The sequence below is a fragment of the Lissotriton helveticus genome, chromosome 3_1 (assembly GCF_964261635.1).
Source record: "Lissotriton helveticus chromosome 3_1, aLisHel1.1, whole genome shotgun sequence".
NCBI classification, from domain to species: Eukaryota; Metazoa; Chordata; class Amphibia; order Caudata; family Salamandridae; genus Lissotriton; species Lissotriton helveticus.
In genome coordinates, this window is record NC_136061.1 from 1,174,190,372 (window position 1) to 1,174,217,161 (window position 26,790).

At 50.1% G+C, this 26,790-nt stretch overlaps 1 protein-coding gene across 1 annotated transcript in view; it reads right to left on the bottom strand.

The window, feature by feature from the left end:
* VPS26B (VPS26 retromer complex component B) overlaps positions 1-16,816 on the bottom strand; it is a 142,551-nt gene extending 125,735 nt beyond the window's left edge. The window contains exon 1 of the mRNA XM_078681816.1: positions 16,461-16,816. Within this exon, the coding sequence (XP_078537942.1) occupies positions 16,461-16,683 (223 nt within the window). The 5' untranslated portion in view covers positions 16,684-16,816. The remainder of the gene's footprint in view (positions 1-16,460) is intronic.
* Positions 16,817-26,790: the final 9,974 nt, after the last annotated feature.

The window sequence follows — 26,790 nt, forward strand, 5'->3', positions numbered from 1 at the left end:
ACGGAGACTATAGGCCGGCTAAGAGACGCAGACCCGAGGCAGAAACACACCCGGAGCCCGAGACACTGAGCAGCGGCGGGGTGAAACGCCGGGAAAACCCTTCCTGCGGGACACGCTAAAGACTGCGACACAGGGCCTGAGAAGCCGGGAGGTGGAGTGACGCGGAGATCCGGTGGTGGTCCACCGGACCCTGAGACCAGCTAGAGGGTAGAGGCCAGGATCGGAGGCTGGAGCAAGCGCCCCGGCGGAGGTTGGTGATTGCTGCCTGCACCCTTGCGGACGACATCGGTCAGCGGTGGAGCCGACGGCATACGGTGAGGAGGGCGAGGGGAGACGAGCTGGGCCCTGGAGCCCAGGAGAGGCCCCGGGATTGGAGGAGCCGCCTTTTTGCCGGGACCAGCCGAGAGGAGGCCTTGTGGTGGCGGCCCAGCCCTCACGGTGCACGGACCTTCAGGGACCTACCGCGGCCCTACTTCCATACATATTGAAACTCCCCCCTCCCCCCCCCCCCCTCGGACCCCCTGCTGCCGAAAGACTGACCCACCTGGGGGACCGGGGACCATGCTGAGGGGCCGAGGCAGCGCTGCCGGATAACCGCGGGCTTGCACACGAGGGAGCCGGGACGGGGAGCTACTCCTGCTTGCGGTGCTGAGCTTGGGCTGGCCGTTAGGTGGAAGAGGCCCTGCTGAGGTGCACCCTATTCCCTGGTTTGATCCTGGGAGGAGTTGAACCCCCTTTGAGCCGGCCCGGTGAGGGCTGGACGGCGCTACTAGTCGGCTTTTACCGCCCAGGGGCCCGGTGCGAGACCTCCGCAACAGGCATACAGTGAACCCGGACCCCCATAGGCTGCGCTGCTGAGCCCGGGGAGCCGGACCAGCTCCAGGACTGGCCAGGGACAAGGGCCATACGCAACATGGTCAGGAAGGGCCAGAGGATCGTGGAGGGTCCGGGAGAGCCGGCGGGGCCTGGCCCGCAGACGGGAGCCGGAGCGGGTGGAGGCGGACCTGGCCCGATCGACCAGACAGGGCCGAACACTCAACAGGCGGACAAACTGGACCTCATCCTCCAGGAGATCCGTGACTCCCGCCAGGCGCTGGAGCACCAATTGGGGACCCTCACTAATAACTTCTCCCTCATGAAGGCGGACCACGGCAAGCTGGCGGATAAGGTCAAGGATCAGGGGCTTGCACTAGCGGACCTTACAGCCACGGTGGCTGATCACGGCAAATCTATCCAGGACCTCCGAGGTCAAGTGAATGCGCTGATGGAACGGGTTGAGGACGCGGAAGGACGCAATCGGAGGAATAATATCAGGGTAATCGGCCTGCCGGAAAAATATGAGGAACCGCGGGCGGAGGAGTTCATGGAACACTGGTTTAAAGAACACGTAGCGTCAGACGGCCTCTCCTCATATTTCTGTGTGGAACGAGCGTACAGGATCCCGACGGGACAGCCCCGGCCGGGGCGCCCTCCTCGCCCTCTCATCGTCCGTATCCTTAACTATCGAGATAGGGATACCCTTCTGAGGAAAGCTCGAGAAAAATCCAACATCCACTTTGAAAACCAGAGGGTGTCACTCTATCTGGACTTCACGAATATGGTGCAAAAGCAGAGAGCATCCTATATGGAAGTAAAGAAGAAACTGCGGAGTCCGCAACTGAAATACGCTTTGCTCTTCCCCGCCCGCCTGAAGGTCATTCATGGGAGGAAATCGCATTTCTTCGAAAGCCCTACGGATGCTGAAGAGTGGCTAGAGGTGTTGGGACTGGACGGCAGTCAGGAGGCATCCCAGGAAGCAGAAGCCTGAACGATGGACAGGAACTCGGGAGGACGCCGCCGCTCCTCGTCTGGATCCGGAACAGGGAATGCTGAGTGCGGCCCATCGCGGAATCATCAGAGGGACGAAAGGCGGGAGGCCATCTCACTTGCCGGCACCTTCAGGGAGAACCCGGCGAAATTAACCACAGACTCTGAAGATACCACTGGACACTCGGACTCTGATAACAGTGTGCTGCTCTTTCCTACAATCACTCCTAGAGCCGCGGATGAACTCATGGACAATTGACATATCGGGTGCCGTCCCGCGCCTACTTCTTTGCAGCAGTTAATGCAGAGTATCCTTTTCTGTTATATTTAGATCTCGGGTGATAGACCCCGACTGGGTTCTGGGATGTGCAGGAGGGTGGTGAGAGGACCGAGGAGCGGATGTTGATTCACTCCTGAATGCATGCCTCATCCTTTGGAATGGACACAGTACTGGGTGCCTCGGGATGAGGCTCGAAGCCGCCTGTCGCTAACTGTACAACTTTTGTCTGTAATCACACTACACTTCCCCTATAGCATTAAGTGCCTGGCCGGGCCACCGTTGAGCCAGTAGAGACTGGGAATGGTTACAAAATGGACACATGTGTGCTGGGCCGACCCCCCCATGGCATAGGCACGACTGTTTGGTTCTTTATGTTTTTATTGTTAAGGTTGGGCTCGGCTATGTACATTGGCTGCGCCAAGTTTGGTTTTGAAATGTTACTACTCTTTATAGGTGCTCTCTCCTGGGTTCAGCTCCCCGGGGTCCAAGACACACGACCACCTCCGGAACTGGTTTTACCGTCCACTGATCCTGGCTGAACAACCTGGGGTGTATAGAGTCACCACCTGGAATGTACGAGGGCTGGGGGCGGTGCAGAAAAGACACAGGGTCCACTCTTATCTCCTTAGACAACAGACACACATCGCCTTTTTACAAGAGACACCTCACGAACTCCGAAGCTCAGAAGTTAAGGAAGAAATGGAGAGGGACTATATATTCTACGTCCTCTTCGGCATTCTCTAGGGGGGGGCACTATCTGGGTGCGCCATGGGACACCATTTACTGCGATAGAGGAGAAAGTGGATGAACAGGGCAGATATATCCTGGTTAAAGAGAACCTGGATGGCCAATTGATTGTCCTGGGTTGTATCTACGCCCCGAACTACGAACAGGAACTGTTCCTACAGAGGGTCGGGAGGGCACTCTCCCCGTGGGCAGGTATCCCCTGGGTGCTAGGAGGGGACTGGAACGCTGTGCTAGATCTGGCCCTCGACAGATCACACCCACCCCTACAGGCTGCCAGTGCCACCAAGCTTACTGACATTTTTAGGTCCTGGGTGGAGGGCTGGAGACTCAGTGATGTATGGCGGGAGATGCACCCCACACATAAAGAATACTCATTCTACTCCCCCGTACACGACCTGCACACACGAATTGACCGACTCCTGTGCTCCCGCACGATAGTCCCACTGATGAGCTCCCGGAATATTTAGCAAAGACCTTCTCGGACCACAGACCCCTCAAATGTACTATCTCCTGGGGCCGGGTCCCGACTCCAGTTCCTACATGGCGACTCAACCCCCAACACCTGGAGGACGGCCCGTTCAAAGCAGCTCTTTCAGAGGCCCTAACACAGTACTGGGAGGACAATTGGGATACTGCCTCTTCCAATTTGGTGGTCTGGGACGCGATGAAAGTGGTTGTGCGGGGGGTGGCGATTGGGAAACTGGTGGGTGCTAGGCAAGCGATCCACCGGAAATTGTGTGAAGTGGAGGACAGGCTAGCGGAGCTTGAACGGGAGGCGGGGGAGGACCCGGGTAAAAAAACAGTCCCTGCAGGAACAAAATATTGTACACGCTGAGACACTAGAATCACTGCGCATCATTGATCACAAGGCCTATTTACACCGACAACACACGGAAGCGGACCGATCTGGGGCGCTGCTGGCCCGCTTGATCCGCGACAAACCGGACATCCCAGTTATTACCCAAATCCGAACCCGAGAGGGAGATTTAGTGGACACGCAATCTGACATTAACAACGCATTCCACGACCACTTACAGGCTCTGTACGCCAGACCTGAGACAGACGATCCTACATACATGACCGATTTCATGCGAGACCTCCCCTTTCCTCAACTGTCAGCAGAGGTACAAAAATCGATGGAGGGCCCCATCACCCCACACGAAATACACGCTGCGATCAAACACTTGAACAGACACAAGACTCCGGGCATGGACGGAATCCCCGCTGAGTTCTATTCCACTTATGCCGACGTATTAGTACCGGTTCTGGAACGAATTTATAGGGAGGCCTTCGAGAGCGGTCATCTGCCACACTCAACCATGCAAGCCATAGTGATATCTATTCCAAAGCCGGATAGAGACACTCTGGAATTGACGAATTATAGGCCTTTATCTATGCTGGCCACAGAATATAAAATTCTGAGTAAAGCTATTGCCCTACGTATCCAGCCTCATCTGACCACACTTATACACTATGACCAGTCTGGATTCCTCCCGGGGCGCAGTACTTCCCTCAACACGAGACGCCTCCACGCGGTTATGACCCCGTCACCGCCTGAGCTGCAACGGGCGGGATGCATCGCATTAGACCTCAAACAAGCGTTTGATTCGCTCTCTTGGCCCTTTATGTTTGAGGCCTTGGGCCGATTTGGGTTTCCGGCCCCGCTGATGCGGTGGATCAGGTTGCTGTATACCGATCCCACGGCCAGGGCCAGAACAGGACGCTATGTGTCGGATGCATACACAGTTCATGGGGGCACCAGGCAGGGCTGCCCCCTGTCCCCATTGCTGTTCGTGCTGGCGCTGGAACCCTTAGCCATCGCCCTTCGACAACACGCGGAGGCGATGGGAATACCAGTGGCGGGGACGTCACATCTTTTATCCGTATACGCGGATGACATGCTACTGTACCTCCGAGACCTGACAGCTGACCACACGTTATTATATGACACCTTCCGCCGATTTGAAACGATATCGGGACTGGCTATCAATCCGGACAAATCGGTGGGTTTCTATTTCCGTGAGGAGCCTGGCCCGCCCTCCCTGCCGTTTGGCACCTATGAGATCCCGGTAGCCCAATCCAGCTTTAAATATCTGGGAATTCGCATATATAGGAAACCGGAAGACCAGCTGGAGGGTAATATTACTAGGGCCATAGCTGGTCTCCGGGGTAGTATCGGATTTTGGACCTCACTCCCCTTATCGGTTATGGGTCGCATAGCGATAGCGAAGATGGTCATGTTACCACGCCTGCTTTACTATTTCGTGAACCTGCCCCTGTGTATTCCGCGCCGCATTTTCGAGTCCCTTAAATCCTTATTGATTACCCTGATATGGGGATCGGACAGACGACGGATTAGCCTGCAGAAATTACAACTCAGCACCTCTCAGGGGGGTCTGGGTGCCCCTGACTTCCAAGGTTATTTTTACGCAAGTCAACTCCGGTGGCTGTCTTACTGGCTGGCCGGGAGGAACCTCCACAAAATAGGTTGGACAGGGGGTCGGCTTGACCGGTGTGACTTACACGCCTTACTGCTACCCAGGAGTAGGATTCCGCGTGGGTGCCACCCACTGCTCCGCACTGCCCTTCTATGTTGGAAAAAGGCGCTAGCTTACACGTCCTCAACTCTGCCTTACGCAGATAATATCCCATTGCTGGGTATCCCGACGCCGCAGGGACGTCTTACCAACTACGCTCTTAGAGAATGGACGGCGAATGGAATTGCAGGAGTGGTCAGTTTCTTTGGGGACGACCAATTGTTGGACCACCGCACCTTCTTGCAAGTGACTGGGACTTCAGACAGACATTACTTACTACACGCCACTGTCTCCCATTACATCAGGACGACATGGGCTCCACAACGCACTCACCCACAGCAACACGAACTGGTGCATCTGGTACACTACATGGGGGCCGGCGGCCACTTAGTACAATGGCTATACATCGGGATTAGGACTCATGCTGCATTCTCCCTTGATACGCTGCGGGAGGCTTGGTCACGGGATACAGGGGAGGAATTGACAGACACGACCTGGCGATTGGCCCTAGAACACCCAAGGAGGGTCTCCAGAAATGTGAAATTTAAATATATTCAAGCCATGATCCTCCACAGGGCGTACCTCACCCCGGTGCGGATCCACAAGATGTTCCCCAACGCCTCCCACCAGTGCCCGCGGTGTAGGGCGGACGAGGCGGACTTCCTCCATATGCTCTGGTCGTGCCCACGGCTGAGAGGGTACTGGAGCGAAGTGTACCAAACGCTACGAGAGATATCCCAGATACAAGTGAAGGAGAGTGCATTATACTGCCTGGCGGGAGCCCGGCCTCGGCCCAAACCACTAAAACCCAAATTAAGATTTCTGGACTTAGCCCTTCTGTTAGCGATCAGGAACATCACGATGCGGTGGAAGTCCCCGAGAGGGCCTAGGGTGGAGACATGGCGAACGGACGTGGCAAAATGGGGTAGAATAAAATGTTTTGCCCTTAGGAAAGAGGAGGAAGGCGGGAGGCGGAAAATCCCGATGGCGCTAGACTGGGAGGTCATGCTGTTAGAGCTGGATGGTATAGACCGGCCCCTGTCCCAGGACACATGAGCACACTGAAGCCCCAAGGGAACACTGGAGATTGTACAGGGCTCTGAGGCGGGACGGAGGGGGTCGAAAGAACTTCTACATAATCCGGGTAGAGAACAGGTGGCGCTGGGGAGCGGAGAACGATCAAAAAGGAGAGAGTGAGCACCAGGGTTAGTAGGGTGGGGGAGGGATAGTTGGGGAGCGAGTGGGAGGGGCTGCAAATGCATCCTGATGAAAACAGAGACATTTCCTACTGTATGCAAATCCGGATGTGACCGTTCTAGGGGACGGGGCTCTGCCCCCTATCTGTAGAAAGGGAGAAAATTGAAAAGCGTGATGTAATGCATATCTGATGTGAATTTTGTACTCAAATGTGACAAATCTACATTCACGAATAACGTTTTTCAAAAAAAAAAAAAAAGATCTGCGGCATACTCCAGGGATCATCCTTCAGCCCGACATGGTTCAACATCTACATGGCCCCGCTCACACAAGTCGCCAGACAGCACAACCTCAACATAATCTCCTACGCCGACGACACTCAACTGATCCTCTCCCTCACTAAGGACCCCCTCACCGCCAAATCCAACCTCCACAAAGGAATAAAGGCCGTCGCTGACTGGATGAAGATCAGCCGACTGAAGCTGAACACGGACAAGACGGAAGTCCTCCGCCTCGGCTCCAACCCTTCAGCCTGGGTTGACTCCTGGTGGCCTACAGCACTGGGAGCAGCCGAGACACACACCAACCATGCACGCAACCTGGGAGTCATCCTCGACTCAACACTCTCCATGACCAGGCAAGCCAACACAGTCTCCTCCTCCTGCTTCAACACCCTCTGCATGTTCCGCAAGATGTACAGGTGGAACCCGACAGATACAAGAAGAACAGTCACCCAGGCCCTCGTCAGTAGCAGAATTGGCTATGGAAACGCCCTCTACGCAGGAGCCCCGGCCAAGCTCATCAAACGACTGCAAAGCATTCAAAACGCCTCTGCACGCCTGATCCTCGACGTACCACGCCACAGCCACATCACCCCCACCTGAGAAACCTGCACTGGCTCCCCGTCAACAAGAGGATTTCCTTCAAGCTCCTCATCCACGCACACAAGGCACTCCAAAAGACCGGCCCAGCCTACCCCAACAGACGACTCTTCTTCTACATCCCCAACGGCCAGCTCCGTTCCGCCGACCTCGCCCTTGCCACCGTCCCTCGCATCCGAAGAACAACCACCAGCGGCAGATCCTTCTCCCACCTCGCCGCCAGGACCTGGAACACCCTTCCACTGAACCTACGACAGACCCAAGACCTGCTGACCTTCAGGAGGCTACTCAAGACCTAGCTGCTAGACCAGTAGAGCCGCCCCCTCCCTTTTTCCCCCCAGCCCCTTGAGATCCTCACGGGTAAGTAGTGCGCTCTAAAAATTCTTGATTGATTGATAGATAGATTGATTGATTGACCAAATGACATCTTATCTTCACCAAGAGGTCAGCTCAAAGAAAAACAACAGCACTTCCCCCTCTGGAGGAATCCGGTCTGTCCACCAGTGGGGACAACTGACCCCTTGCCAAGAGGTAAGGGAAAAGTAAGCGTAAAAGCCGAAACAAGCACCTGAAACTAAACCAATGGCCAAAGCGACTGCAAGAGTCCAAGTTCTTGCCCATATTTACTTCTAAAATAAATCAACTACAGTGCCCTTGGGTCAAGCTACAAAAAACTACATCTGGCAAATCAGAGATACTTTCAAAACACTTAAAATACCCCACAGGAGCAGTGGATCAAACAACGCTCAAAGCCCATGGGTGAATGGAAAAGCAATAAGAGTCTACAGCACCTCCGCAAGCAGCACCAGAGGTACTGGGAGAGAAGGTGCAGCCAAGTCTCCCCGCCCTGTACCTGCCTGGATGTCAAGATGGGACACAAACAGACCCTTGGGTATGGCCATCACCCTTTCCGTCTGTAGACGGCGTAGTAGAAGAGAAACACCTAGCTCTGCAGTTTTGCCAGTTTGTAACATGCCCCACTCAGTCTGTCTGCTCCGGTCTCCCAAAATCTGCAGGCCCAATGGAGTCAAAAAACAGAGAGTAACATTGAAGAAACAAACATACTCAACTACCCATCAGCCCAAAAAATGTAGGTGTAAAACTCCTGTTTTACCTAGAAAATGAAACAAAAGGTCCCAAAGACATTCTAAATCGAGACAACATCCTTACACTTCTCCATGCCATCCCAGATCTGGAACACATCACATCCCGGGAAAAATTGTCTGTACAATGTCTACCAAGACGAGGAAAGCAGGATAAAGAACCATGCCTGAAAACATGGGTTTCACCAAAATAAATCCGCCACCTTGCCTTAATGAAAAAGAGACAGTTCAGGGTTTGGGGAATTAAGGTCTGGAACAACTCCTACCATGCCCCCTTGTCTCAGAGCTCAGTCGTGAAACAAGTTCATGGCCAAGACTGCCCTCCGATTAGGGCTCAGGAAAATAGAAGTCATTATTCCATTTTGAAGGGCACAAGAGGTGTACATCTTAAACTAGCAACACGTACGACTTCACTCCCCCAGAAAATTACCATAACTAAACCTTACAAACATTCCGCTACTGCATTCTAAGAGGTTACAGCTGTGTCAGCAACCAAGAGAAGGGGTCCCCGAGGAACACAGTTAGTAACACTTCATTCAGATTGACTAAATCTTGATTCTGTTCCCTATCCTGTACCTGGTTGCCATCAATTTTTTTCATCGGTTAGGGAAAATTGAAGCCCAAAGTGCAGGGGGGGTGGCACAAAGGGCTAACAGTCTGCTCTTGGAATGTCGGCAGCCTGAAATCTACACTAAACAACAGTGACATAATTCATTACTTTCAAAAGTATGACATAGCCTTCAGGAGACGTGGGCACTCGAACCAATGCCATTAATTGAATTTACTGAGTTGTTCAACCCAGCGAAAAAGAGCAAGCTCAAATGCAGACCAAAGGGAAGAATCTCTACCTATGTCTGGGCCAAATTATCCCTAAAAATCATCAAATTAGAATCAGTAGAGTCATGGCTGCAACAGGTATTACTCGAAAACATGCCCCAAGGGTCTGCTTCTAAATTACTAATAATTAACGGTTATATAAATCCATTGAAAAAGCAAAGAAGTGACCTCATCCGCAATGTACTAATCGGGCATCACGGTGACTACTGCTGAACACTTATCTATTGATCACAGGATATTTAAACATGAAATTATTTGTTACTCCATTAATGACAAGATTACAACCATGTATGATAGCTACTGTTAGATACCTCAAGCTAAACCAGAAAAATCGAAAAAAGATCATTTAGGTGAATCATTCATAAATCACTGCACATTTCACAGTCTTAGAGCTCTCAATGGCCAACTGAAGAACAGTTCATTTCCAGAACAGAGTACCCACGGCGTCAATTTGCTAAAATGCCTGGGGTAGGGGAGGTGATACCACAATGTTCTTTTGACCCAATGACATCACAGGAAGTGATATCATATGTTCTGACAATGAATCCTCCCTGGAAGTGACATTAAGTAACCTTAATTCTGATGACATCAGAAGAACTGACAATGTCGAAGAGACTCTTAAAGACTCAATTAAATATTAACACGTTACTAACATAGATAAATGTTTATGGTTTATATCTTTCATGTGTTAAATGGGGTGCTGACATGATAGGAATTACATACATTTCTATTTTTTAATGCACAAAAAATATGTTTGTTGGAAGAGGAAAGCATATTGCCACTAAAACACAATATAACCCTGGTAAGCCCAATTATTTATAGCTCAAAGTCACAATTTATTAGCTTCACTAAAATATACCTTGAAGTTCAAATGTTTCGGAAAATTGCAAAAAGACGCACAAGAACAACAACAGGCTAAAAATAAATAGAAATGTACAAAATGTGACGGAAGAGGTGGGCACCTTGAAACGTGAACTTAAAACCATTAGGAGGCTAAAAATAACATACCACGACCAAGCAGCATGGGATAACGTACGTCAGTTGAGGAAATCGTATAAAAAAAAGTTATGGGAAGAAGAGAGAAATATCAATGATAAATTGTGTGCTGAATTACTCTGTAGTGCAAAGAAAACCAACTCGAATACATTCAGGGAAATGATTTTAAAAAATTGAACAGGCCGGTGAATACACTAACCTCCACCATACAAGAACACGAGTGGGCTAAATTTCTAATAACAAAGTTTACAGAAATCACAAATCTTGATAATCCCTCATCGAACCATCAGGAGGGTCATCACCACCAAGAATTAACAGAGGCAAAAGACATATCGGAAAACATCATACAAGGAGGTGGTGATACTAGCAAACTAGAAGACGATAGCACGAGCAATCCAACAGTAAAGATAGATTTTGGTGCTTACCCAACAGAGGAAATCACTAAACTGCACAGCAAATATGGCACCAGTTCCCTCAAAGTAAAGATAGATTGGTCCCCTCTTTCGGCTAAAGGAATAATATGTATAATACAGAAAGGCTGAAGAGACAGTGCTCCAGGACAAAATGCCATTCCTCAAGCCATCTTTATGAATGATCCATCCTTCTGGAGCGAGCATCTATTCATGTTATTTAAAGAAATAGAGCTACTAAATTGTTTTCCACCAAACTGGCAAGGCTCGATAATGACACCTATCTTTAAAGGAGGAGATAGAACAAGTCCATCGAATTACAGGCTAATCACCCTATTAGATGGGGAAGCAAAATATCACGCCTCACTCGTTCTGCAAGATCTGAAGGAATGGTCAAATAAGCTTAATCTGATTCCCGTAAACCAAACAGGTTTCAGGCTAGGCATAGCGACGATCACGAACATCTTAGCTCTCTCACTAATAGCAAACAAGTGCAAGTGGAGGAAACAACAACTTAGACTTAAAGGCAGCATTTGACAGCGTAGACAGTCACCTCCTATGGAAAAAACTGCTAGCCGGGAAAATTCCAGAGAGACTGCTACGAGGAGTATTGAAATTCTATTCTCAAACATGGATAAGAATCAAGTTAGGTGACGGTTCTAGACTATCCTGGAAGTTGCCTACAACCAAAGGCCTAAAACAAGGTTGCATATTGGCGCTGCAACTTTTCAATTTGTTTATGTCCGACCTTGCTCAAAGGCTTGATCTCATTAATTCCCATCCTCTGCAAATAGGTAAATTATTGCTAACACATCTCTCGTACGACGACGACGTGGTGTAAATGAGTTTAACTAAGACCAGCCTTTGAAGAGCTCTCAATGAGATGTCAGAATATATTTCATCCAACAAATTAGAAATAAACACATCAAAAACCAAAACAATGCTGATCGGTAATCACCGGAGAAGCACGCAGAACATCTGGCGGAAGTAAAAATGTACAAATATCTGGGGTTCTATATAGATTACAGACAAAACCATCCAGAGCAAAAAAAGTACATGTCACAGAGAATCAGTGCACTAACATTTGCCTTTAGGATACTGGCAAAAAAACTGAAGGGACCATCATACAAACCTCTGCTCACGGTGAATGCGGCCAAAATGCTTCCAACGCTAACATATGCCAGTACCGCTCTACACAGCAAAGATTCAGACCTTTTAAACAAACTATTAGCATCAACTTATAAAAATGTCTTCCAGATACATCGTCCGGTTTCACCGGCCCAGGTTCGACTTGAATTTGGTCTTTTAAACTAAACAATAGGAAGAATGTACACTGCAAGAAAGCTTTGTTACAAATTGAAACAGAACACAAACTCCTCAATTAACAAAGCCCTTTAGACAGAAGTGAATGAGGATAAAGAAGAAAAAAAATCACCATATAACCAATATCTTTATAAATCCTTGTTAACAACCTGCACAACCTAGCAATGGAATAACAACTTGCCATATCAGTCCTTCAAACAAGTAATAAACAAATCAGCAACATTCTATTCACTACTGTTCAATAAAAAAACATCTTCAGCTCAAGGTTGCATGCCTGGATGGTGATTTATAACTATAAGGCCCTTGCACTTGCACCTGCACCTTACTAGAGCATTACATTCTCAATCTATTTAAAGAGACAATTGACGGCTATAGGTTTTGAGAAACTACCGGCAATTGTGGACCAGCCAACCTGGGTGCACAAAGGAACTAAATCATGTCGACTTTGCAGTAGCAATAAAGAGGACTTTATTCATATAATATGCACATGCTCTAAACTTCACAATGCACAAATCACTTTACTTAGAAAATCTCTAAACGCCAGAGGTATCAGGACCCGTAGGACTGCAATAATTTCAGGGCTAGAACCATCAGATCCACAACTGAACTGCACATTGATTACAATCCTTAACTCCTTCGAACAGGCCATGAAAACGGACTCAAAAATATCCAGCTAGAAGTTAGCAAATTGTCCCCTCATAAGTTAAGCAAGTGACTCAAACATTTAAACAACAGCTCAAGACTGCTGAAATGGTTGGGATTCTCCCGATGTAAATAGACTGGGATCCGGGGAGACAATTAGATAATATTTAATCAACATTGTTTAATATTTTATCAGCAACAAACTGATGTTATGTTTTAAAAACTCGCAAATTGTATTGGTTTTATATGTTATTTTATATTGTTACGATTTTAACTAACTAAATATTAAAACTTACTTTGAATTTGATGTAAAAAAACATTGGGGTTTTTCGACCTGCTTTCCTTTAAGTAGAACTATGATAACAATGTCAATGAGTTAGCACCATACAAAAACAATTACAATACATACAGGTTTCTTTAGCTTTGTTAATGCATTTTGATTACCACCCACTACAGTACATAAATGATGATATTTTTTAGTCAAACACATTATTTTATGTAGGTTCACAATACAAATCTGCAACTTTTTGTTCAAAGGTGCATTTTCATTACATCTTTTTAATTTTCTTCAGAGGAGTATACAATGCAATTAGCTGCAGAAAGTAAATAGTGCACTTGCCAGTACCGTTTACTTTCGGTTTAATTTTTTGGGCACCTCTGAAGCCAGGGGTAGCAGAGACAAAGGTCGCAAGCAGCAAGCTAGGGGTTGCAGCTGCAACCTATCAAAACCCCTAATTAACGTCCATGTGAATACCTCGTTTCCCCCTAAAGTCTTTTTAATACCACATGTTGCAAGACTATAAGGCAAGTATTTCCGACCTGTCCACTTGAAACAGATGACTGGAACCTGCTGTCATTGATAGCAGCTGGACAGGCCCCAAGGCACACTGATGTATAGCAGCGGTGCGTCCGTTGGGGCGTTGCCCTCCCAATGCGCACTGCCGCCATCCGGGACCGCCAGTGTGCCTGAACTCAAACAATAGTCAGCAAGTAGTTTCTGGCCGGCCGGTCACCGGGCCGGACCAGAAACCATCAGGAAAAGGGGGTGGGGCTGTGCAGACGCGCTAGTGCGCGTGTACTCTTTCCGACAGCCGGACAGGTCGTTTTACTGCCCGGCGGGACCATGCGCAGTACCCCCCCCCCCCTTTGGAAACCGGGGGTTGCCTCATGCCGCAGCCCCCGGCCTCCTAATGGGGCGGGGAGTTTGGCTGCTCCAACCAATCATGACCTGCCTGGTGATGACGTCTGGCATGACGGGACGTCACTCACCCCCTTAGTGACTCTCACCCCGCACCTGCAGCCACTGTCACACACAGTGCTGCTCGGCCCGCTTCAAACGTGGTGTGCGTGCTCCTCCTGTCCTGGCTGATGGTAACTCTACTCTTCCTGCCTCGAGGCTCGTGGTCGTGGAGCTGGACTACTACTACCGTTATCATTACCGTACTGTAACGACAACGAGAACTACTGAGGTGAGCCGTGATGGTGGTGATTACGGTATTACCGCCCTTTTGAAATATTTCAAACTCCCACCCGACCCCGTTAAGTATTACCCATGATCCATCCCCCACAGCTATACCCCTGAGAGTGCCATGGCGGGTTTGGGCATCTGGCAATGCATCATTCGGTCTGTAAGTTTGTTTTTTAAATACAGCGCTTCCTATGGCAGGTTTGATCATGATGTTTTGTAGTGCCGCGAGTCGTGACTCTTGTCCCCCCCAGGACGTGGTGCATTTGCCAGGGGTTTATGTACAGGGCTGGGGCCGGGCTGAGAACACAAAGCAGCCATGGCGATTGGCGCGATTCTGTCTCTCATGCGCGCCTACAAAGGTAGGGTTCCTGGACAGGCCAGGGCAGTGGGCATTTTGTTGCATTCATAATGTGGCCTCAGGGGGGAGGGGGGCGCGCGCGCCGTGTCTCTCAAGCACGTTTCCCCATTTGGAAACGTGCTTGAGAGACACGGCGCGCGTGCCCCCCTCCCTGCCGAGGCCACATTATTCTGAACATAATATGCCAGTCATCCAACCCAGTGGTTACGCTTTCTAAGCCTACCGCTACCCAGAGCCTGACTTTATAGAGGGCTATGTGATTATATTTACTAAGCATTTATGATAAATGGAAATAAAATTGTATTTGTTCTTGAACTATATTGGCAAGGTATTTATTTATTGTGGGAGATGCATGCGGCAGCTTAAGATGACCACAGAAAATACCAATAAAACATGCCGGGATGTCTAAATTGTCGACCGTGGAGATGTGTGTTTTAATCTCAGCTTCCCTGTGTAATCACATTGTGTGATCCTGTGCAGAACACCCAAGAGTTAATTTCTCGATGCACAACTGAGAAGCTCTGCTCTCCAAAGCAGTGCTTCCCAAACATTTTAGAACCACAGGCAAGTTTTTAGAATGACAAGCTTACGTGACCCATCTAGATCCAAGGACCTGAAGCGGGTGATTTTTACGAAAATGCAACTATGGCATTGTTGTAGCCCCTGTCATTTAGTGACAGCACATGTTTTATTGAAATGGGCAATACATTTGCACAGGCATACCGTTTTACTGATACAACTACATTGCACTCAGATGATAATATGTGGTAAACTGGTTTCAGTGATTATATATCAATTGTGTGTCACCAAATAAAGTGTCTTGGTTTATTTTGATCCTATTTAAATGCTTGTTTTCATCACACTTTAGAGTTACAAAAAAGAGTGTCTAATTTTTCCTAACTGCCGAATGAGTGCAAATTATTTACAGGTATTTACATCTTTTGTGTGTTTGAGGGTAGGCGAAGTGGCTAAAAAGTATACATTATTATGTAGGGAGGGGTTCGGGCACACGCGCCGCGCTCGCGAGCTACAGTGCGGAAATCATTTTCCGCCCCACCAGGTTCAAATGTCACCGGCCACCACTGTGTATAATAAGTTAATAAACACCACGAAACAGGACGATAGCAGAACTAAAGACTGCTGGTCTGAAGATATAGGTAAGGACATTCCAAATGAAAAGTGAGAATACTGCTATCAGCAAACTAAACTAGTATCTACAAACCGGCAGCATACACGGCTTCATTATAAATATATACACCGCATTTACAACAGACAAGGCAAGGCTAGATATGGTGGAAGTGACAACGATAGGTGCACTAGATGCCTTGCCCCACAAGTCATTTTCATACACATGCTTCCTAGAACTTCACATCTTAGAGAAATTCGAAACCCTTTGAGCCAGTATCTGCCACATGAGGACTAATGGATTTTACCCTGATGAGCGAAGGGTGCGGATAATCAGGGTTGTCCCTGGCATGTGGAAATAGTACCTACTGAACCTTTGAGAGCGAAAATGAATCATTTACATGTGAAAAATTGTAACGACCTGTTATGCCCGAGTTGTGATGACTACTTGTTATCATTGTTGGTAAATTGATAATAGAAATGCAAAGAAAAAAAACCTGTCCACCTAATCTTCAGGCACCCTTATTAACACCCCGACCATATACCCCTGGTCTCCCCTTACCCTTTATATGTCTTCTCCCTACTGGCATCCTTCCCCGATTTCTCTCCACTACGATATGTGCCACCGCACTCTATCTTGCTGCCCCGACAGTTGGACACGTACCCAATTCGCCCCTCATATCTGCAGGATGAACTCCATTTCGATTCCCTGGAGTCACCCAAATTCCTTCGCGATCACTTCTTACTCACCTATCTGCCCGATAAACTCCACCTTGACGCCCTGGTGCTCCAGCCTGCGGCCCGGGCTCCGCAGGGTGACGCTCACCCGCCCGCTCACAGTCTCGCCATCATAGAAGAGCCAATACTTGTCCTTCCTCCCGTCTTCGCTCTTGTGCTCTGCTCGTCGGCGGCTCTCGGCGTCAGTCAGCGTCAGCTCCAGCTCCGCGCCTGGCCCAAACCCGAAGAAGCTCATGGCGGGGCCGGCGGGAGAGGCAGAATCGCCCCAGCAGCAGATACGAGGGTAAAGGTAGACTCTGCTCTACTCTCCGGCCTCTGACAGCCCAGAACCGCTGAACCTGTAACCCAGCCCCCACAGCTGCTACCGCGCATGCTTCTCGCCCAGGAGCAACCCATGGAGCAGCATGGAAAAAGAAGACAGACTACGCCATACTCAACAAAGACAGACACCTCCGAATTTTTAATTTTTGGATAACCTAGCGGGATACTTTGAGTCAGAAATTCAATACCTAAAGTTTTTAAAATCAGTTCACGTTTTTATGCAAATTTAAATACGCCCATTAATTTGTAAACATTCATAAATTGCTTCCAAGCAAGACCATCAGTTATTTATTTCAAATAATAATTTTCTCGAGCAGTGTCCATGGAATGTTGGCGTTATAGGTTTTTAGGTCTGGGCAGCGCATGGGCTGCTGCGAGGCATGTTGTAGTAACGTAAAGGTTAGGTATACAAGCTACACACATCTCCCCGCCCATCTTTTTAATCGGCTCCCGTTACTTTCCTTGCTAAATCATTGCTTTTCATTTGTGACTAGGCATGTTAGTCCCTCCTTGGTACCGCCATGTCTGCATTTGTAACCTCCTGTAATGTTGCAAAGTTGATAGAACTTTACGCGCGCAGACAGAAGAATCGTTGATGTCCCCGGCATCGCCCGGACCCTGCGGATCGTTGATTCTCCCGACCGCTTCCCGATATCTGCCATCGAGCCGCACCTCATTTAAGAAGTGTATGACTCACCCCGATAGCATTGTTAAGGTTCATACAACATTATGAACACAAAGATTCCGAAATTCCACCGACCACTGGCCCAAAAGACTGCTGTTCAAAACCACGAAGGTATCAACTGATCCCAATTGAAGCGCCTGTTTGCTCGGAAAACCGAGCCCCGGCTACGCTTATCGAGTGCCAGCCTGCACTGAAAAGGGAAGCCCCAATTCCGTTGGCATTCCCGCGCCTTTGCAGTGAAGTTCATCCCCACCCACCTCCTAAAAGAGGCTTATTTTAACCTTTAATCCAGGCAAAACAATTATTTAAGTCCTGAAGATGATCCCTTAATAATTCGAGCACGGGATCGAAACGTCGACTCCTTTGAGTGGACAAACAGTGATTTAATGTATATCAGTATTTGTGTGTACCACTTCAGGAGATACTGTTAACGTTTTGACTTAAAACAGTACCCTGTCTGCTCTCTTCCTTTGCCTGAAACACCCTTTTCTCTCTTCTATCCTTCTCTCTACAGTACGGCACAGGAGTGTGCTTTACTACAATGAATTGTTGTTGTACAAATGTAATTGAAATAAGATTCTATTTATATGACTAATAAAAATTCCCTGTCCGGCTGGACAAGGAATAGAAATATATCGAGCCTATTGTGGTCTATATATCATTTGTTTATTAAGTTGTATACGCTTAGGACCTTTGTCTGTTTAAACGCAAATTTGATAGAAGCCACCACGCCTCCTACTGTGCAAGGGGTGGTCTCGGTGGAGCCCCCTGTAACGTACTACATAATGGGACAAACCGGCGTACGCCGGGAGAACGTAACGTTAGTAAATAAATAGCCCAGGGCTCTGGGCGTGGCTCAGTTACGATCTGGCCAACACCTCAAACGTGTCTCCAGGTCTCTGTTTGTTTGTGGCCCCAGGACCTAGGCCACATCACTACACTGGCGACGAGGTGGTCAAGCAGCATGCTGCACCGCCTCCCACTCACCGTGTGGGCCGCCGTCACCCTTTCCAGGAGCACTCCAGCCGACACTCCGGTAACCTCGGCCCGGTGCGCCCCAACCGCGTGTCTGCTGACCCCTGCACCAGCAAGCAATACCGGCCTCCTGCCGGCTGCGCACGACTGCCCGCCATTCTCCTGGCCTGGGCTCTCCACGCCGCTTCGACCATCGAGCACGCGCATGTGCGGTCTCTGCCTCCAAGCCCCAAGTGGCGCTGCGGCACTCTACAGGCTGAGTGCACTCGCGGACACCGCGCACCATTGTCAACCTGCACCCGGCAAGAGGGTTTGAGTAGCCCCGCTGCCTCGCCACTGCCCTGCCGGCCTACGCCAGTCCCGCACTGCAAACGACGCAAGTCATGCTACTGCGCCCACGAGGCCTAGCCACCAGCCGCTATCTCTGTCCACGTGGTGCCCTGGCCTCATGCGCCCCAGCCTGCCAGCACCTGCATCACGGGCAGAAGCCTGAATACAACTACCTGCATCCCCTACAATGGTAATTCCTGTTGCCTGCAGTGCGCTCCCATCCGCCGCACTCTGTGACCGAAGTCTCAGCCACCTGACCTCCAGGCCGTTTTACCGCCACACTTCTAGGGGTGCCCACTCCTCGCCTGGCGCACCTCCTGGCCCCATCTCCACATCTGCCCACTGGTGCCCGTGCCCACCTACGCCTGCAGTTTGCGTGGGCATCACCTCGTTTGCAGCTACCTACCTCTTTGCCCGCAAGGCGTCTGTACCACTGCTGGAGCCATTTGCCGTCACAGGACTTCCGCCCTCCCAGGCAGCGCGCAGGAAAGCGTGGGTAGAACGCCTGGAAACATACTTTGATGCCACAGACATCCCGGCCCCGCGGAGGAGGCCAATGCTCCTTCACCTGGTGGGGGTGGACATTCACAAAATCGCCAAGACAGTGCGCGAAGCTGGGCCCCCTAGGAACTATGCCACGATACGTGACACCATTACAGCCCATTTTGAGTCCTATGCCAACCCCGACTACAAATTCTTCCTCCTCCGCCAAACGCAGCAACAGCCGGATGAGTCTGTGGACGCCTTCTATGGAAGACTGAAAGAGCTGACGAGCACCTGCACCCTCCCTGATGAGAATGATGAAATCTGGGCGCAATTAATTCAAGGCCTGCTGGAGTATAACATGCCGATGAGGGACATCCTGCCATTAGGGCACTCTAAAGAACTGTCCCACATGGAGCTCAAGCCCATCGTTGCAGTCAAAGAAGAACCAGTCTGCGCCATTCCCACCGATATCCGAGAAACCCAGCCTAAGTCCAGTAAGTCATCCCCACACACCTCCAAACAAGATCCAAGATTCACCCGTGTGGGTGGTGCGGTGGCCTGTACCCCCATGGCGGGGCCTGTCCGGCCCAAGGAAAGTTTTGCAGTGGTGCAGAAAATTAAATCACTTTTCCAAAGTGTGCCGCTCGACGCCAAGAAGGAAACCGAAAGGCACACAATGCGATGTTAGAGCCCTCGAGCCTCTCCCCCCAGGAGCAACTGTCCATGTAGTACGGATGCTGAATGCGCTCACGGCGACCCAGGATGCTGCACCCATGTGCACTATAGGGTTGCAGGACCACTCAGTAGCTGCGCTAATTGACTCAGGTTCACCATCAACCTCATGGCTTCCATCATCTATCAGAGTCTACTCAACCCGCCAGCCCTCCGCAACACCAAAGTACCGGTGTACGCGTTCGGCACCCACTCTCCGCTCAAACTATGCGGTGTGTTCAGGCGGATCTCTCTCATGACCACACACACCAGCGGTCCAAAGTCTATTTATCACAAGAGGGGTCAGGGTGCTTGCTCAGCTGTTGCGTCGTGCAAGATCTTAACCTCATCCAGTTTGCCTTCACCGTGCATGCCCACAACCTCGACCACCTGCTGAGTGAGTTTACACCTCTTTTCGAGGAGATTGTATGCCTAAAAGGTCCGGCTGTCCAGCTGCACATAGACAAGCCCATAGCCCCCATAGCCCTCAGGCACAGGAGGATCGCCTATCACCTCCCTCCGAAAGTAGAAGCAAAGCTCGTCTCTTGGAGACTACTGGGATCATTGAACGAGTGCGAGGCCCCACTCCATGGGTGTCCCCCATCATCGTCGCAAAGAAACCAAAACAGCCGGATGCAGTCCACATCTGCGTGGACATGAGGGTCCCAAACCTCGCCATCAAATGAGAACGTCACCTGACGCCCACGGTGGACAACATTATTGGTGAGCTTGCGGGGTCCAAGTGGTTCTCGAAGATGGACCTTCAACTCAGGGTATCACCAGGTCCCCCTGCACTCTGACTCTCATCCGATCACCATGTTCTCCACCCACGCTGGACTCTGGTGCTACACCTGCCTCAACTTTAGAATCTCGAGTGCAGCTGAGGTGTACCAGAACATCGTCAAGAAAGTCTTCCAAGGGCTAGAGGGAGTGCTCAATGTTGTAGGAGAGTAGGGTCTGCTTCCTATGGTCACCCCCACTTTTTGTTTTTGCTTTACTGGTTTTTGACTTAGATGTGGCTGTGGGCCTGCTAATCAGACCCACAGCCCAGATGCACTCTCTCTAAATTCACACCATGTACTCTAGGTACATCCACAATTGGGAATTGGTTCACCTTATCAGCCCCTGTAGAAGTGTAACCTAGGTACTCAGGGCATAGGTGTAACCAAGGCCTACCAGGGGCTGCAGCATGTATTATGCCACTTCTGGCTGGCCACTCAAACTGACAAAACTGGCTGATCACTCAGCTGGGGCAAGGTCATGTAATCACCCCTTGCTTAGGTATAGTATTCCTATATCTACCCTTAAATATAGACACACAATATGGCAGGCCTTAACAATCCTGGAGGCAGAGTGCTTGGTTATGTGTGATATGGTGCTCTAGCATGAGCTGAGCCTGTCTTCAGCTTGCGGAACCATGTCCTTATAGCTGTTCTATGATATCACCATACCATATACTCTTAAGTGCATTATAATCCTCGTGGTTGAATGCTAACTTTGGTTTGGCTTTATCTAAACATGTCGTGTAAGGTGTCATACGCTTTAGAATACTACCCCCTCACCAATTCTGGCGAAAGGGGTAGCATTCCACCCTTCTAGAGGGAGAAGACATGTTGTTGCTGACTATCCCGGTTAAAGTTAACCAGAGCCCCAGCGTCACAAAATGGACGCTGCTGCCACAGACACAAGTCTGACCTCCTGCTGCTGGGAGTCCTTCCAGTCACGGAGGTTTGGACAATAGGTTTCCTGCCTGGAGAGGTGCGAGCACCACCCCAGACAGGACTTTGTGTATTGGGACAGGGAGGGCGGAATAGAATGAGACACTGCCTGGGGCACACTAGGTGCTCCTTGCATACCCCAGTTCAAACCGGTTGCTGGGGCACCCCAGCCCCAGCTCTGGCGCAAAACTGGACAAAGGAAAGGGGGTGTTACCACCCCCCTTCCTGGTCCCACCCATAGGAGGGACCTAGGGGCCCGATGTAGGTAAAAGTCATTTACCGATTTTAAAATACCGAGTCATACCGAATCGGTATTCTGAAATCGGTAAATGATATGTAGATAAAAAAAATTGTAAAAATACCGAATCGGTAACAATCGGTATCGTGTTTCTACACCTACCGATTCGGTTACACTCAAATCTGTATTTCCCGATTCGGTATGTCCCGATTCGGTACATCCCGAATCGGTAGATACCGAATCGGTAGATACCGAATCGGTAATGGCAATACAACCGTATGGGCCAAAGGCCCATAGGAAAGCATTGTCAAAACCGAATCGGTATTTCCCGATTCGGTAAATACCGATTCGGTAAATACCGAATCGGTAAACATGTGATCGGCAAACAAGGAAGTGAAACCAATGAAAGCAGCCAATGAGGTGGAAGCACCCTCCCCCACCCTAGCAGGGAGTGGCTACCCAGGCAGGTGCAACTCATCAGAACTTTCTGGAAGGAAGCCAGAGCTGAACAGGGATAGTGAGCAGCAGACAGAGTTTTGGGAGTACAGTGTACACAGTCAAAATGGATAGCAGCTCTGAGAGCCAGAAGGCTGACAGGAAGAGAAAGGTCAAGTTCAGCAGCTTGGAGCTGAAAGTATTGGTGGAGGAGGTGGTGATGGTACACAGGCAGCTGTATGGGAGGCTGTCCCTCACAGTCCCAGAGTCAACGAAGAGGAACCTGGGGAGTGCCATCAGCGAGAGGGTGAATGCAGTTGGAGTGACCCCCAGGACCATGGATGACCTCAAGAAGAGGTTCTATGACATCAGGAGCTTCACCAAGAGGAAACTGGCGGAGATCAGCAAGCAGGCAGGACTGACCGGTGGCGGCAGGAACCCCGCGCCCCCCCTCACTGAACTGGAGGAACTGGTATCGACAACTATCGCGAGGGAGAGTGTGGTCGGAGTTGGGGACCTGGACAGCTCAGCCAGAGCCAAAGTTAAAGGTAAGAAGCATGCACAGCATGACACACCCTACCAGACACCTCCCCATTGGCCCCCATGTACAGCCAAACCCCAGTGCAGTACTGCTAGCAATATAAATGTGCAATTCATGATGGGAAATGTAGGCAGATAATGTAGGAACATGTTACAGTGCACATGACACTGCAATGCACCTTAAGAAATAATCTGAGTAATGAAATTGACATGTGCAATGCATTTATTGTAGTGACAGGAAGACATTTCCACTCAGTTGACAAATGCTACTTTATTCCTAGGGCCACCATCAGGTAGTGGAGCAGCAGCTGCACAAGCCTCAGCAACAGCAACAGCAGACAGTGCGGTGGCAGGGCCAAGCAGCATGGCTGAGTCGCAGGAGGTGGAGGACAGCAGCGAGACTGCAATTGAGGATGACTCAGGACATTCCCTCTTGTTTCCCCACTCCCCCCAATTGTCGCAATCCCCAACACTCCAGTTCTCCCCAGAGGACACACCCACACGGTCCCAGCCAGCACCTGCCACAGCTATAGCCAGGAGGTTTAATGTGGCCCCGTTGTCCACCATGGAGGGAGCTGCGGGTCAGGCACCAGATCCCACACCTGTCACACCTGTGGCACAGCAGCCCATACAGCAGACCAGCACCGAACGCCGCCGTCCACGCACTTCCAGCAGTGGCAGTGCTATTCCATCACGGGAGCGCAGCGTCTTCCAAGGGCTAGAGGGGAGCATGGTCCGGATACAGCGGATGCAGGCCAAATCCATCCTTGCTTGTCACCGCCAATTGCGACAGCACAACCTGCAGATGGGGGAGTTAACAAAGGGGATTGTTGACTTAGTTGCAACCAACCGGGAAATAGCCACAGGTATGGGCAGAATGACAACTGCCATGACACAGCTGTGTGCAAAGTTAGACCAACATGAGCACATACGGCGCGGGGATGCCCGAGTACAGAACCGGGCCATTAACAGACTTGCAGCATCAACAGCCCTGCTATGCCGCTGAGGGGCAAATATGGAGGAGTGCCTCACTAATAACACTGCTGAGGTGACCAGGGGCATGGCCCGCATCACCAGTGCCATGGAGGCACTAATTATTTCTAACACTGTTGTGAATCCTGCCCTGGACGTGGCAGAGGCTGGGGACAGCAGCAGCCGCAGCAGTCCTGCCAGCGCAGTGTCCGAGCCGCGCCGGAGCACCAGGCGCTCGGCAGAGGCAGCCGGACATGCAGAAGGGGGGAGGCGCATCCCAGTGGGTCTGCAAAGCGCAGCAAGAAATGAGACAGCCATTGTGGGTGAGGCAACCCGGTACATTTCCTGACCACATTTTGTTGTTATTATTTCTATTGTTGCACATCAGTGCTGTCACGTTATACCGAAAATTAAAATTTGCATTTCTTGACATACACAACGTGTTTGTGCATCTGTACTCACTCAGAAATAGTTGTCTGTTATCTCCTCACGTCTGTACCTTCCATCACTAGGTGTAGACACTCCAGCAGGTTGTGCCAGTGGCACAGTAATGTCATCGTCGGGGTCCTCGTAGTCAGACAACTCTACCTCTGTGCCCTTCTTGACCGCAAGGTTGTGCAACATTGCACAGACAGCAATCATCTTGCAGCAGGTGATAGGGGTATATTGTCTAGCACCTCCGCTCTTGTGCAGGCATCTGAACCTGCTCTTCCAGATGCCGAAGGTCCGTTCTACTACATTCCTTGTGCTTTTGTGTGCACGGTTATACCTCCTTTGGCTGGGTGTTGAGGGGTTGAGGTAGGGGGTGAGAATGAATGAGCGGAGGGCATATGCACTGTCACCTAGAAGAAAAAGGGGTAACATTACTCACATGCATACATGTACTTCACACTGCTATTTAGGTTATGGGGGTCTGACACTGTGTCTTACCTAGGAGGTATCCTTCACCGAATTCCCCTGCCGTCAGCCGTGCATAAATTCCGCTATTTTGAAAGATGTAGGAGTCATGGGTACTCCCTGGGAATTTTGCTACCACGTCAGTGATGACACACTTGGCATTACAAATCACCTGCACATTAATGGTGTGCGTTGACTTCCGATTACGGTATATGTATTCCGTGTCAGCTGGGGGACAAATCGGAATGTGTGTGCCATCTATGCAGCCAATGATGTGGGGGAATCTTGCCATCTGGTAGAAGTCTGCTTTTGTCTGTACCAGTTCTGCATGGGTTGCAGGGAAGGAAATGTATTGGTCCATCCTTTCTATCATGGCGTCTAGGAACTTGTGGAAGAACCGGGACAGGCAGCTCTTGCTCACCCCTCCTACCGCAGCTACTGCACTTTGATAGCTGCCAGACGCAAGCAGGTGTAGGCTGCATAGCACCTGCACGTGCACTGGGATTGCGTGTGCCCTTGGGGTGGGGTGCTGCAACAGGGGTTTGAGGTCCCTAATGAGCTCTAAGATGGTCTCTGGGTCCAGCCTGTACCTCTGTAGGATCTCTGCATCTGTCTGCATGAACAGGGTGATCCGCTGTCTATACACCTGCTCCTGTCTCAGCCATTCCCTCTCTCCATCCTGCTGTAGCCGTAGCCGTCTTGCTATGACATAAAAAGCTGCCATGGTGCAAGCAGAAATGCATTTTGGGTCCTTTTTTATAGGTTGCACCTGGTTACCACCTGATTCCAATCTATGGTAAATACCGATTCTTAAAAACCGAAATTGACGCTAAATCGGTATTGCAGAGCTTTCCTACATCTCAATCTTCAGTTTTTCACACAGAATCGGTTTTATACCGAATCGGTAATTTTCCCGAATCGATATATTTACCGAATCGTTTTTTTTTCCGATTCTGTGTTTTCCCGATTCTGTATTCTACCAAATCGGTGATTTTTCCGATTCCCATTTTTTTACCGATTCGGTTTGTTACCGATTCGGTATATTTGCCGAATCGGGGTAATTTCCGATTCGGTATTCTGCCGAATCGGTAATTTTTCCGATTCGGTATATTCAACGAATCGGCCGGTTTTGGGACTGCTACATCCCGATGGCTCGATACCGATCGGTAACGGCCGAAAATACCGATTTTCGGCCGTTACCGACCGACCTACATCGGGCCCTAAGACAGTAATCCAGCCCCTTTTATTTATATAAAGGCAGGAGCTGAACCCCAGGACTTTAGATTTGATCCTGAACTGAGACTTGAAACGAAACTCTGGACCTTCGACATTCTGCTGAAGCTGAAGACTGAAGAATCTCCCTTGTGGCCAAGGAGTGACCACCCTGAGCAACCAGGCACCATCCAGCAAATCAACGGCTTGCTTTGTCGACGTTTCACACTGGAACACGAGCACAGAGCCTGACAAGACCCAGACTTCCAGACCTCTCAGACCTTCTCTTCACGTCTGCAGCATAGCTGAGATCCGTGGAGGTGACGAGACACGTGGGACCGGCCATCTTGAAAAGTCCACGACTTGCTAGCTGTGCAGCTCCTGAGGAATCCACGAAGCTGTGCACTGGGGATTGAGAAGCCCCGAATCCGAGCTCCACCTGCACCGAAGATCAGCCCTCCACGAGTTCTGCGTGGGGCCCTTCTGCTTGTGTTCTGCTCGACGCGTTGTCCGGTTGCTGGCCCGTTGGCTAGTAGCCTCTGTGACGACAATCCTTTTGAACCAACTCACTGGTCTGGTTGCTCCAGACTGGCAATTGCCTCCCTGCAAAGGTGAGGCCCCTCAGACCTTACTGGTCTGCATCAGAAGCCTTCTTTGAATCCTGCGTGGTTTGCCTTTGCCAAGGCTTGTTGACTCCAATCTGGCAGTCGACCCCTCCATCTGCGAGAACCTTCGTGGAACAGCTCCTCTGCAGCATCTGGTCATCCTCAACGCCTCCTGGTCCGTGTGGCTGAAGAGACAAGCTTCACGACAGCACCTGAT